General features: G+C 38.4%; 1 protein-coding gene across 6 annotated transcripts in view; it reads left to right on the top strand.

Moving 5' to 3' along the window:
* Positions 1–13679, top strand: part of LOC131057404 (probable mitochondrial import inner membrane translocase subunit TIM21) — a 122895-nt gene that overhangs the window by 54882 nt on the left and 54334 nt on the right. For all 6 annotated transcript variants that reach the window (XM_057991578.2, XM_057991577.2, XM_057991576.2 and 3 more), the window contains one exon: positions 11218–11399. In XM_057991578.2, the coding sequence (XP_057847561.1) occupies positions 11218–11399 (182 nt within the window). The remainder of the gene's footprint in view (positions 1–11217; positions 11400–13679) is intronic.

The following is a 13679-nucleotide window of genomic DNA, read 5'->3' as shown; positions in this document are numbered from 1 at the left end:
ACTGTTATACTGTTATACATCTTTTCAAAACTAGTTTTTCAAGTACTATATGTATATATATGAGCACCACCACCCCGCCACCCCCCCCGTCGCCGTCCCCCCACCGTTCCCCCGCCGTCCCCAAATTTAGGCCCTTGGTCCCCCCGTCCCGGAAACGCGTCCCATTCGTCCCCCCGTCCTCAACGCCCGTGGAACACTGGAAATTTCTTCTTTGTTTGAAATATCTCCTTAGTTTCACCGAGCCCAGTATGAGCATGATTCAGTACACTAACATGGATAGGCCTTGCATTGGAGAGATTTAATTGACTCAATGGTTGAGCAGATGAAGTGCATTATAAATGCAAAAGAGCAAGACCCCAAGGAGCAATTCTTCAAACAAGTGCAAGCAATTGTTGTAGAAAGGTGGAATACGATGACCACTCTTTTACATCTTCTTGCCTATGCCTTGACACCAAAGTACTATAGCAATCGGTTTCTTGATCAACCAGCAAGGCTTGCACAATGGAGATATTTAGAAGTGTCTGATGGGTACAAGGAAGCATTCCTTAGACTCTACCTTGAAGATGATGTGATTATAAATGAGTTCATAGCATTTGCAAATGTAAATGGTCTAAGTGTTGACGCTCTTCGTCATAGATTCAAGAAGGATGCTCATAGTTGGTGTTACTTCCATGGCACATGCTTCCAAAACCTACAACCTCTTGTAGTCAAAATTTTATCTCAAATATTTTTTTTTATATTTTACTTTGTCTTCATAGGTTGGTAGTAATTTTTAATTTTATAAATTTATATCTTTAATTGTTTACTATGTCTACATAGGTTGCTAGTTCATCTGCATCAGAAAGGAATTGGAGCACATATTCTTTCATCCAGTCAGTAAAGCGCAATAGATTGCAATAAAAAAGAGCAGAGAATTTAGTATATGTGTGTTCTAACTTGCTTCTTTTTTCACACAAGCAACATTACTACAAGCAAGGGGAGTTGAAGATGTGGGATATAGAGCTAGAGCATACTGACTTGGATGCTTCCACTTCTTAGCTTGTTGCATTTGATGAATTGGAAAGTGATCAAACCAATAGTGCAAGTACAAGTGGCATTGACATTGGTTCATCTAATGTCAATGTCAATGATGAGGAGGATGAAAATGATGATGTTGATGACTTAGAGAATCCATTTGATGATTAAACTTTAAAAATTAAAACTATAGTTCTAATTGTTGAAACAATAATACTTGAACTTGATATTATTATTTTGTCATTTTGATATTGAACTTGATGTATATGATGCTATGATGGTATGATCATGATGCTATTATTACAAGTTAATGTGGGTTTTGTTGTTTATATGATGCTGTGACATTCGAATCTGAATTCATGCTTCTAGGCTGCATATATATATATATATATATATATATATATATATATATATAAAATTTTTACATTGTTTTTGAACTAACAAACCCAAACCGCTTTTCAGAATTTTGCCATATTGGCGTACTAGGTTCTTGAATGCAAACTGGTGCCCGAACCCGAACCAGCAACTTAGATTCAAACATGTTACCAGCTGCAAACCTCTGCATGTTGTAATATTCAGCTTGTCATAGTGTGCCTTTGCCTTGGCAGCTTGTCTTGTGGAGAATTTCTCGCTCTTTTCCTTGCATGATTTTCATTTTACGAATGAAATTATATTCTTTGTAAATAACTTTTTGAGAATATAAAAACATTGTGTCTATATTGTTTGGTTGGTTCAGATGCCATGCAATATTGATTAAAAAAACAGCCTATATTTTTGAGTGTGTTTGGCCAATTATTTAGCCAACATTTCTAAAACCAGCAAGATCTCAGTTTTAGGCCATTATTGTGGTATCCCATACTATTGGTACTTTAACTTTTATTACTTATATGTTGAGACATGCATTGATTTTCTCATTGTCTACACAAATTAATCTGCCAAAAAAACATATTTGTAAGTTCAAGATCTGCAACATTACAGTTGATGTGTTTTTTATGCACTTCATACACAAATAAAATACCAAGGTATCTTATCCTCTGTTGAACAAAATCTCCTCTAATGCTAAACTTTGTGATCATATGAGGAGATTCCAAGGTTCCAAGTCCGGTCTTGACGTGTGGATAAGCTCAATGGTCTAATGTGTAATGTACCCTTCCTAGGTGACAGGCAATTGAGCAGGGATTGGCCTATCATCGGGGTCTTGTAGGTCAACAGGGTGGTTTGGGGGACCCAACCGAGGGTTGTGGAACTCAGCAAGAAGCTTTGCGAGCCTTTCAGTTTGGAGTTTTGGGGTGAACCTATGATTAAAATTGACATATTAAAGTTGGCCTTATGTGAATAGTAAAAAGTGAATAGTAACAGAGAAACATAAGAGGAATAGTGAAAAGTGCCTCCCATCCTAGTAACTTAAGTTGTTTTTTAAAAGGGGGTCAGGTTCACAATGAAAAATTAGACCCTCAAGGATATTTTCAGATTTTAAGGCCAAATAGTAACCCCAAAATAGATAAAAAGGCATTTTGCCTATCATTTGGATTCATTCTTATGCTTCCAATTTTTAGATCAGCAGCAAACTTGAGGGTTTTAGTAGCTTGGAGCTTCCAGGAATTCAAACTTCTGGAAGAATTTGGAGATTTGGACGAAAACCCATCTCTCTGGGTGACAGGTTATACCAATATTTAGCTTCAGAGTGCATTTGACAGCCTTCATTGGAGATTTTAGTGCAGATTTATCACTTTGAGGGCAGGTTTCTATCAATTAATTGCAGGGCATACCTTTTAGAGGTCATTACCACTCATTTCCAGCTTATTTTCAGCCAGCCACTCCATTTTGGAAACAAGGGTATCAAACCCTAGGGTGTATTTGGAGTTGTAGCTAATATTAGAGCTGATTTCTTATATTCTATCTGCTGGAAATTCGTATGACTTTTATGCTCAATTAAAGGTATGTACATCGGTCTTTTTAAGTGAAAGAAAGTTATCATAATTGCCTTCTTAATATGTTATGCATTATTGTATATGGTATCAGCTATTTCTTTCACTTAGCATTCAAAACATTGTTCAAAAACTCTCAAAAACCCAAACAAAACAAAGAAATTAGTCAAACCCCCACTTAACATACGCTGGCCAAAGACTTTATCAGCAAAACAAACAATTGGTTTGGATCAGATTTGGTTAGAATTGGGTTGGGGATCTTTCATAATGAGATATTGTTGGTTACACAAAGGGACTTACGTTTTTTTCTAAGATTGATCAACTTAAGGACAATTAGTTTTAGGAATGCAATCACTGCAATTTAATTAACTTATGATTTAGCAATACGAGTGCTTGATCCTAACTCTAACAATGTTTTTTGAATAAATGCAAAAGAGGTAAGGTTTAGGAATCTAATTCTAACACTACTAATGCAAGAAATTGATAACAACTTAGTGAAGCCAAACCATACTTTGCTTCACCATAAGGAATAATTACACAAAGATGGTGCAAATCTTCTAAGGTATACGAAAGATTTTCTCATCACCTATGCACACCAACATTATGAACGATGAGCATACAATGATTGAAGTTAAGTTCTACTTCTAATTAAGTTCACTTTGACCACACACTGTAATTTTCAATCAACAAACTTCAAGTGGTATGAACATAGTGTTGTGAGGTATTCACACATCGCCCCATTGCAAATGGGGACCCCCACTTTTTCGCTTTCTAGGGGCAGTCCTCTTAGCTTAGTTGTTGGTCAGCCTTAGAGTTGCTATTAATCTTTGCATTGAAGAGATAGAGTCTCTCAAGTAGCCAGAGGGTTCATCAAGTTAGAGTGGTCTCCTGAGATTGGAGTAAAGACAGTCAGTTGTTAAGGCTTTTGAAATGGATGACTTGTATCTTGTTTGCAGGGTTATGATTGAAATGAGGATCTAAGAAAATAAAGTGAGTTGAGCATGATAGGTAAAAAGAAGGACTCCTTTGTATCATGCCTAGGTTTCTTGTGTTATTTAATCATACTTCAACAAGCCTTGGTTGTTTGAATGGTGTCCTTAAATTTCCCAACCTAATTCATGTCCTTGCCAAAGTCTTAGGGCAAGAAGTTCACTCAGGTGATGTACCTTCCAAAGGACAATGAGTGAGTTTCTCTTAATCTTGTCCTCACTAAGAACATTGAGCGAAATTGCTTGCAGTTTTCTCCTTGCTGATGGTTGACCGAACTTAAGTATGTCTCTTGGAACGAGTTTTGTCATGTCTTTAGTAGAGTATAAGAGTGAAATGCATTGTGAGCCTTGTTCTTAGGAGGGTTGGTGAGCGAAATCTTCAACTTAATTCATGTCCTTACCTTGGTCTTTGGGCGAAAAATTGTTATAGGTCATGTCCTTGGAAAGGACATTGGACGAATTTACCTACCTTGACCTTGTCCTTGGTGACCTTCCAGAGCGATCTGCTGATGGTCATTGAGTGAATTTGAATGTGTCTTTGCCTTGTCCCTTCCTTGTCCCTAGTAAGGACATGGAGCAAAATCTTCATCAAGGGGTTGGAGCGAGTTTTTTTTCACTTTATATCTTGCATCAACTTAGACCTTGTCCTTGGATAGAGCATGAAGCGAGTTTTGATAGGGCCTGTCCTCCTTGAGGTCATGGAGTGAATTATGTTTTGAAGCTTGTCCTTCCAAAGGACATAGAGCGAGTTCCTCTTTTGAAGCTTGTCATTAGGGTGGTTTTAGAGCGAAAAATGCTGATAGGTCCTATCCTTCCAAAGGACATTGGGTGAGATCATTCGATTACCTTGTCCTTGCTGATCTGCATGCCTTTACTGATGGTTGAGCGAACTTGATCATATTCTTAGAAGGGTCCAAGAGCGAACTTATGCCTTGTCCTTACAATGGTCTTAAAGCGATCTTGATTCATTTCCTTACCTTGGTCAAGAAGTGAAATTTGTTTTAGGTCCTGTCCCTGCCAAGAACACAGAGCGAACTACACTTTTAGGTCTTGTCCTCATGAAGGACTTAGAGCAAAACATGTTATAAGTCCTGTCCTTAGAGAGGACACAAAGTAAAATGCATTTTAGGGCCTGTCCTTAGGCCAGTCTTAGGGCGAAAATCTTAACTTGTTCATGTCCTCATTAAGGTCCTAGAGTGAAACCCCTTAACCTTGTTCTTGCTGACCTTTCAGAGCGAACTATCATATCAGGCCTGTCCTCCCAAGGGTGTGGAGCGAATTTTCAATGATAAGTCTTGTCCTTACTAAGGACATAGAGCAAAATCCTCCTTTAGGTTATGGAGCAAGTTTTCAAGGCCTGTCCTCACCATGATCACAGAGCGAACTGTTATATATCAGTCTTGTCGTTAGAGAGGACTTAGAGCAAGTTCACCTAACTTGTCCTTGTCCAAGGCCTGGTCATGGAGCAAAATCTTTTATTATAGGGCCTGTCCTTAGAGAGGACGTGGAGCGAACCCCTTTGTCTTGACTCCCCAAACAAGTTGATAAGAATGCACCTTTTCAGGATGCCAGCCAACAAATTTCAATATAGTTCCTGTCCTTGGGAAGGACAGTGAGTGAGCTGCACTTTAGACCTTGTCCTCTCAAAGGACAATGAGCGAATTCATCTAATCATGTACCTTGCTGATGATTGAGGGTGAGTTTTATTAAGTATGTACCTCACACTCTTCCTAGAGCGAACTTACCCAATTGATGTACCTTGGAAGAGCTTTGGAGCGAATTTATTTATCCATGTACCTTGCAGCCTGTCTAGAGCGAATTCATCAAGTTATGTACCTTCCAAAGGTTTAGGAGTGGATTTTGAGGCATGTACCTTGGAAAGGGTCTAGAGCGAAATTCCTTGAAGATATGTATAATGCCTCCTAATATGACCAAATTGCACCTATAGCATGTACTTTGATTAAATAGGAATATGAAAGGCTATAAATCATGTGTGTTTGATACTTATTTGTTTATTTTGCAGAAAATGAAGAAAGAAATGAAGAGAATCACGTTGGAAGAGGATCAAAACAAGTAAATGTCAACATCAAGATCAAGCTGCAAGGAAGATACACTTGAGGGAACTTCATAAGACAAGCATAAGAAGGTGATTATACAAGGAGCACTCACTTAGACAAAGACATGAACCACAACATTAACTCTCACAGCACCCTGAAGGCATGAACGAATCAAAGGAGTATTAAGGAGAAGACATACAATCATCCCAAGGCAAGCAAGCAAAGATAGAGGGACTTAGCTATATCAATACTCCCATCACCACTACTTTGAGCGAACTAGAGAATGTTGAAGAGATCAATCAAATGAAGCCTACAAAGGTGCAAATTGAAGTGGCATCCCAGATGGCATCATAGTCATCTCCACCAATCAAAGAAGTTCCACATCAACAAGTCTTGATTCAATGTACCTGACTCACCAATGATGGCACAAACTCCGAGGCACCTACCCCCGATATCTATTGGTCCACATTCATGGAATGTAATTTTCTCATTGGCTAAGGAAAAGTTTGTTGTAACAAACCTGTTGTGACGTGTTGACACATCGCCCCATTGCAAATGGGGACCCCTACTTTTTGCTTTCTAGGGTTTGTTTTCTTGGTCTTTTAGGTTCTGGGCTATTAGTCTTTGCATTGAAGGGTCGCTAGGGGGCTCATTAGGATAGCAGGCTCTGCTTGAGTTAGGTGGATCTCCTCAAGAGGTCAGGTCAATTGAGTGATTAGGGGTTATTTAGATCATTCCTAGGGTGTTTTTTGTGTACTATCCGATCGCACTTCAAGTTGCTAAATCAAACCTTGGTTGAATGCATAATGTCCTCCTAAGGTCCCATACCTTACATCAAGGATATAGCGAATTCGCCTTAAGGAGTCTGGAATGTCATCCTGATCCTCAAATGTCCTGAAATTTGGCTAAGTCTGGAATGTCGTCCTGATCCTGAAATTTGACTGTCTGGAAAATTGAAGAATCCTCCAAAAACTAGATTTTGCATTATAACTCCTGGAGGTCTGAAACCACTCTCAAATATCCTGACAATATATATGGAATATAACTTAAAGTATCACTTATACTTAAATGTTATATTCCATATCTGAATCCTGACGAAGAGACTAGCAATGTCAAATTTCGCTCCCGACCCTTCTAGAGTGTCCAGAGCGAATTTCCTAATATCCCCCTTCATGGTCTTAATTTGCCTCATAAACCTTGTCCTTATGGCGTAGTGAAGAAAGATTTGTTGTGTGAAGCGAAGTGAAGTGATAAAATGTAAGGAATTTGAGCATAAATGTAAAATTCGCTCTTGACCCTTCCAAAGGGTCCAGAGCGAAATTTTTCAAGCTCCTGACCCTTCCAAAGGGTCTGGAGCGAAATCCTCAATTTGACCCCCTATTTGGCCTAAGGCATTGAAAAGTGAGGATTTTGAGCTAAGTAGATGGCAAATAGACTTGATGTTGGTCAGGAGAGGTGAGTGTGATCAAGTTTGAAGGTGGATTGGATCAAAGAAGTGTGAAATCAACCTAGAATGTGAATTTCGCTCCTGACCCTTCCAAAGGGTCCAGAGTGAAATTCTCCATTAACTTCATTTCCTTCCTTGTTTTGGCCAACATCTTAGTTCCTTGGGCATATTTGGAAGTGGATTGACATGTTTTTGCCTTAGGAAGTGATTAGAAGTGGACGAGTGAAGGATTTTGTCCTAAATCATGAATTTCGCTCCTGACCCTTCCAAAGGGTCCAGAGCGAAATTCTTGAAAACACCTATTTTCTCCTTAGATGAGGTTCAAGACCTTGGTTCCTATGGCGTGGATGCAAGTGGAGTGGTGTATATTTGCCTTGCAAAGAAGATTGGAGTTGAAGAGATGAAGAGTCAAGCCTAGAATGTGAATTTCGCTCCTGACCCTTCCAAAGGGTCCAGAGCGAAATTCCCAAAATCTCCTTTTTCTCTCAATTTTGTGTCAAGCCAAGTGTGGATCAGGGTGAATTAAGCTTGGAGATACCCCTAGGCATGCCTTTGAATAGCTTGTGACCACCATATGTGAAGGAATTGAGCTAAAACTTGAATTTCGCTCCTAACCCTTCCAAAGGGTCCAAAACGAAATTCTCTATAGGTCTTGTCCTTGGCCATGGTTTTTAGCGAAATTCTCCTTTCAGGCCTTTTTGAGGTCAAACAAGTGTTGCCTTCATGAGAGAGGGATCCAAAGATGAGAGTCAAGGTAGACGAAAGTGAGAAGGATAGAGCAAAGTGAGAAGAATGGAGCTAAGTAAGAGAAAACAAGCAAATCTTGAATTTCGCTCTTGACCCTTCCAAAGGGTCCAGAGTGAAATTCCTCAAAACACTTATTTTCTCCTTGTGTGAAGCCAAAACATTGGTTCCTATGGCGTGGTTGGAGGTGGAGTGATGTATTTTTGCCGTGCAAGATGAATTGAAGTTAAGGAAATGAAGGATCAAGTCTAAAACTTGAATTTCGCTCCTGACCCTTCCAAAGGGTCCAGAGCGAAATTTTCAAAATCTCCTCTTTCTCTCAATTTTATGTTAAGACAAGCGTTGATGAAGGTGAATTGGACTTAAAGATGGCCATAAGCATGTATTTGAATAGGTTATGAGTCCAAAAAGTAAGGATTTTGAGCTAAAGAATGAATTTTGCTCTTGACCCTTCCAAAGGGTCCAGAGCGAAATTCCCAAAATCACCTAATTTTCTCATGATGAAGGCCAAGAGATGGATTCCTAGGCCTTGGTGGAGAGAAGACTAGTGTATGCTTGACTTGGGAGGCATTTTGGAGTAGAGAAATGATGGAATTTGGACTTAATCATAAAAATCTCTCCTGACCCTTCCAAAGGGTCTAGAGCAAAATTTTTCAAGCTCCTAACCCTTCCAAAGGGTCCAGAGCGAAATTCTTATAGGGCCTATCCCTAGGGAGGATCTTAAGCGAATTCCATTTTGATGCCTTCTTGTTAACGATTTAAGGTAAAAAATGCTATGATTGGGATAAATATATCATGTGTACTTAATCATCTTTTGGTTTGTTTTGCAAATGGAAGAAAATCAAGCCAGGACAAGGACGACCTATTCTAAGCCCATCATCATCAAGGACGTTCCAAAGGCATGGAGGAGGACTCAAGATGCTTCTAAAGCATTGGAAGGCAACAAGTGTTCGAGGAGTTCTAGGCTATCCTCAAAAGACTCCATTTTGCCACACAAAAGACCCACATAATGATAGAGAAGAATGACCTTACCAACACTTCAAGGCGAGGTATGCTACCAGAGAAAGAAGAACTTGACAGTAAGGAAGCCTCATCAAACACATAGAGAATCAAGGAGTACATCATTCATCGCATCAAGGACAGAGGAGGATCAACCAAGATACAAATGTCAGACAAGGTGGCATCCCAGTCACTTTTCCTCCAGTCGGATTGGTCCACCTCAGCATGTCCAGATTCAATGTACCTAATTTATCAAGGATGACACAAACTTCGGTGTACCTATCCCTACTTCCTATTGGTCCACACATTGAATGTAATTTTCTCATTGGCTAAGGAAGTTTGTTATAACAAACCCTAATTAGGGTTTCTATCTTGTAATCCTAGCCATTGATTCTAAGTCAATTAGAGTCATCAATTTGTAAAGGGCTCTCTATATAAAGCCTCGGCTCTTCATTTGTAAAGGTTAATAGTTAGGAGTTAGCAAAAGAGAGATAGTCAATAATTAGTAGCTTTTGAATTAATTGTATATGGGCATGATGGGTTATTTATTGCCGATTCCCACCTCATTGCATCTTGAGTGGAGAATCTTGTGGGTGAAATCCTAATTAGGGTTTGCATGGCCTGAGGCCTATATAAGGGGGTGACCCCCCTCATTTGTAAAAGAGGAGAGATATTTACCTGAGATTGTTACATCAAGATTGTGAAGTAGCCAACTTAATACATTGTTCGATTTTGATGGTGCATTCTTGTTCTATTTTGGCAATCTGCATGGTCTTGCCCTCTTCAATTAGATTAGATTTGCTTATATGTTGTTAGTAGAACTAGATTTGATAGGATAACTTGTTGTAGAATCTGAGCTCATACTTTTGGTGTGCAGCTGATTGTTGTATACCATGCAAAGTTAGTCTGAGCCTTTTGATGTGTATACACTTAACTTTGATCATCAGTAAAGGTTGTTCTATCCGATGGTTTATATTGATGATCTAAAAAACCTCCATGCACCCTTTGAAGATTGCACCGCCTTCGTGTAGTTGTGCTCTGCTGGCGAAACAAAGCGTGGTTTGATTTTGCATGAGTTATCCCGTCTCCTGTTCTTAGGATTAGATTAGATTAGCTTTAGCATAGTTCTCTCTACCCCATTCTCATTTACTTTCTGCATAATTTGAAAAAATCCAAAAGATTTAAAACTAGAGCTTTCATTGCAAATCATCCGTGCATAAATCCTTGAGCTTGCATGAGTTTTCTTCAATTGAACACGCATAAGGCCCCTTGGGTTATCAGCAAACCCATCAAACATCTAAGTCACGTCCACGCACTGAATGAACCTTGGAATTAGCCGTTTGAACTTTAAGCAATCCTAGCATACGGACTAATCTTGATCAAGAGAGGATAAGGTGACCGTTGGTGACTTTATTCTATGTTAGACGCGGTCATAAAAAACACGTTAACACATCTGTTCAATCCAATTATTCTGCCTCCATTTTCCCTTGTAGGTTAGGCATGCAAACATTTATTTGAACTTTGAAGAGGATAGCTCACTCAAAAGAGGGCTTACTCATTGATTTTTTTGCAGGGATGAATCTTCTAAGAAATTCTGGAAATTGCTGGAACATACTTATGAACAGCCTAGCCTGTACTAACCAGCCTATATGGTTCTGCATTAAAAGGATCATTCAAACAGATATGTGAAGTTCTACTAAGTCCAGTATTTACTTACTAACAAGGTTCTATATTTATATTTTTAATTTTCTCTTAAAGCTGCCATATAGTTTTTTGTAGGATTTTCTTACTAGCAATTATTTTTTATTTTCATATTGTTTACTTGCTTAACATGTATGGTACGTGGCTTATGATGTACTTTGTATGTATTATGCTATACTAAGATTTGATTTTATGTAGAAGACAATTTGAAAGCAATGCGAGAGTTCTTGCCCTGAATATTTGTTGCAAATAAGATTTTAGTTTGTTAAAGAGGCTTCAAGAATTTTTAACTATTACAGGAAACCATGAGTTTTGATTCAATTCATCAATTTCTGCAGAAACATGATAGAGATGTTGCTAAAAAGGAGGATCCTTTTGATCCTCTAACAGACCAAATTCCAGAGCAGCCGGTAACTTTTGCCGAAGGTGCTTCCTACAGTCTTGTTATATTGGCAGGGTTGGCTGTCGCAGCAGGTGCTGCATATGCTGTATTTAAGGAGCTTATATTTGAACCTAAAGAGTAAGATTTTGCTTATATTTTATTTTCTGTTTTAGTATTTCATTTTCTCTCAAATACATGATTCTAATATTATGAGTTAATAACATATCAAACATATATATTATGAATTAGTAAACATAATCTTTCAGTTTGAAAAGTTTATTTCATTTTGTTGAAATCCTACCCATTATTGTTTAAAATGCACAAATTCAATAAATATTTGTTGCATCTTTCCATCTTGGTTAACATTTTATTGGCAAGCGGAAGTTAATTTAGGCCATTATCATATAGAAATTACATCGGTAGCTCTATGTACTTTTTATAAAACACCTCTTTTCGGCTGCTATTGCCAATGAGTTTTAGTAATTTGTAGTTACGAAGCTGGAGGATCTCTGGTAGGGTAATTTTCAAATGAGCCTTAAAACAGTTGATGGCAGATGTAACACTATTACAGCATTTTTTTTGCGCGGTTGATGGTTGGGATCACTATTGGATTAGTGTGCTAGTTATGGATGATAATAATCATAAATCTTTGTTTTTTGTTTGTTGTGCCAGGGGTATCCGCACGACCCAGCCCAGCACCCAACCTGCCTTACCTTGGGCTTACAAATAATCATAAATCTTGAAAAAACCCTGTTTTAATTTTTTTTAACCTTATTGGTTTCTTGTTTCAATAATTCAATTGTTGGTTCTGATTGTTTAATTGTAGGTTCTATAGGGAGCCACACCCAAAGATAGCAAAGCAATTACAAATAGGCCTTAAGACTGATAAACTCCCAAGTGATGGAGAGAAAAACTACAGTGTTAACAAAAAACTACTGACAAATTATGATCACAAAGAAAAAAACCTGCAGCTGAGGCTTAGTAGCTGAGCTATCTGAGTCTTTTGCACCAGCTTTGACTCTGGGTTCTGTTGAATGTTTGTTTTAGGCACATAACATTACAGAATAAATTAGCAAGATAATTTACCCTCTCTTGAACAAAATCACCTCAGATGCTAAGAATGAGATCAACTAAAATGATTCCAAGGTTTCTACATGTCAGGTCTCGACGAGTGGGCAACTCAATGGTCGATGTGAATTGTTGTGTTCATTTGGGGACTTACGCAAATGTTTGGATTATCATGAATGATGCGAAATACGTGTGCTGACAACTTAAGATTTATCAATATGGCTCTGGATTTACTTCTTACTAAAAAATGGGCAAAAGGAATAGGGTTCGGGAAATCTATTTTAAGCCTAGGAATGTAGGAAATGATGAATGGATCTAGTGGAATCAAACCAGGCAAGGTCTCACAATCAGGTATTGACACAAGCTTAGTGCAATCGTCCAAGGTACACTTAAAGATTTTTAGGCTATCACCATCAAACGTTGACGCCATCCAAGTTGATGCTTGTCAAGGGACGCGTAATAGTTGAAGTTAAGCTTACTTAAATTTCCAGTTGACCACGCAAGGCACACTTACTAGCAGCAAGAGGCTAGTGGTATGAACTAGGGATTCCACACAACTGAATTCAACAAATCTTCCACTCAATCTAACATACATGAAAATAAATTCTAATCTAACCTGGAGGAATTGAGAACCATGGATGCAAATACAACACTTGAAGAGCAAAATCACCAACAATTGAACAATGATTATGATTCAAATAGCTGCAGCATATACCAACAATTCTACAAAAACTCCCTCTTACAAATGAGAGACAAGGAGGCATATATAGAGTCTCTTACAAAATGGATGGCCTAGATTGATCCAAGATCAACAACCGAGATTACAAGATAAAACCCTTATTAGGGTTTGTACAACCACCATTACATTGGCCAATAAGAAACGAGGGTAGGTAAGATAAATAATATTTGATGTAGCGCCATGTGTCACCTATTCCCTCCTTGAATGAATGTTGACTTGGTACCCTTTGATTGAACGATTGGTGACTAGGATGCCACCTCAGATTGCCTTGCACACTTAATCAATTTGCCTTGTACATTCTTCATCTTCACAATGTTTGGAATCCCTTATGATACTTTACATTTCATCCTTATGTTAAGGAATTCCATGAACTGTTCCCTCCTTATGTTTGGAAAATTTCCCAATCTTGGAATCTTGAAATATTTCCTTCCTTGGCGCTCTTTGATATTGAAATTCCTTGATGTAGTTCCGGATTTCTTGATGTGAAATCCCTTGTGTTCATTTCTTGAACTTGCTTTCCTTCATTTGTTCACCATCAAAGTGAAGTCTTCTTCATGATTGATCTAGTCCTCACCTTCGCCTTTTGGAATCTCTATCCTGAATTCCTCATC

Source organism: Cryptomeria japonica, chromosome 5 (assembly GCF_030272615.1).
Source record: "Cryptomeria japonica chromosome 5, Sugi_1.0, whole genome shotgun sequence".
Classification (NCBI taxonomy): domain Eukaryota; kingdom Viridiplantae; phylum Streptophyta; class Pinopsida; order Cupressales; family Cupressaceae; genus Cryptomeria; species Cryptomeria japonica.
The sequence above is the reverse complement of the archived record's forward strand: the minus strand, read 5'-3'. Positions and strand labels throughout refer to the sequence as shown.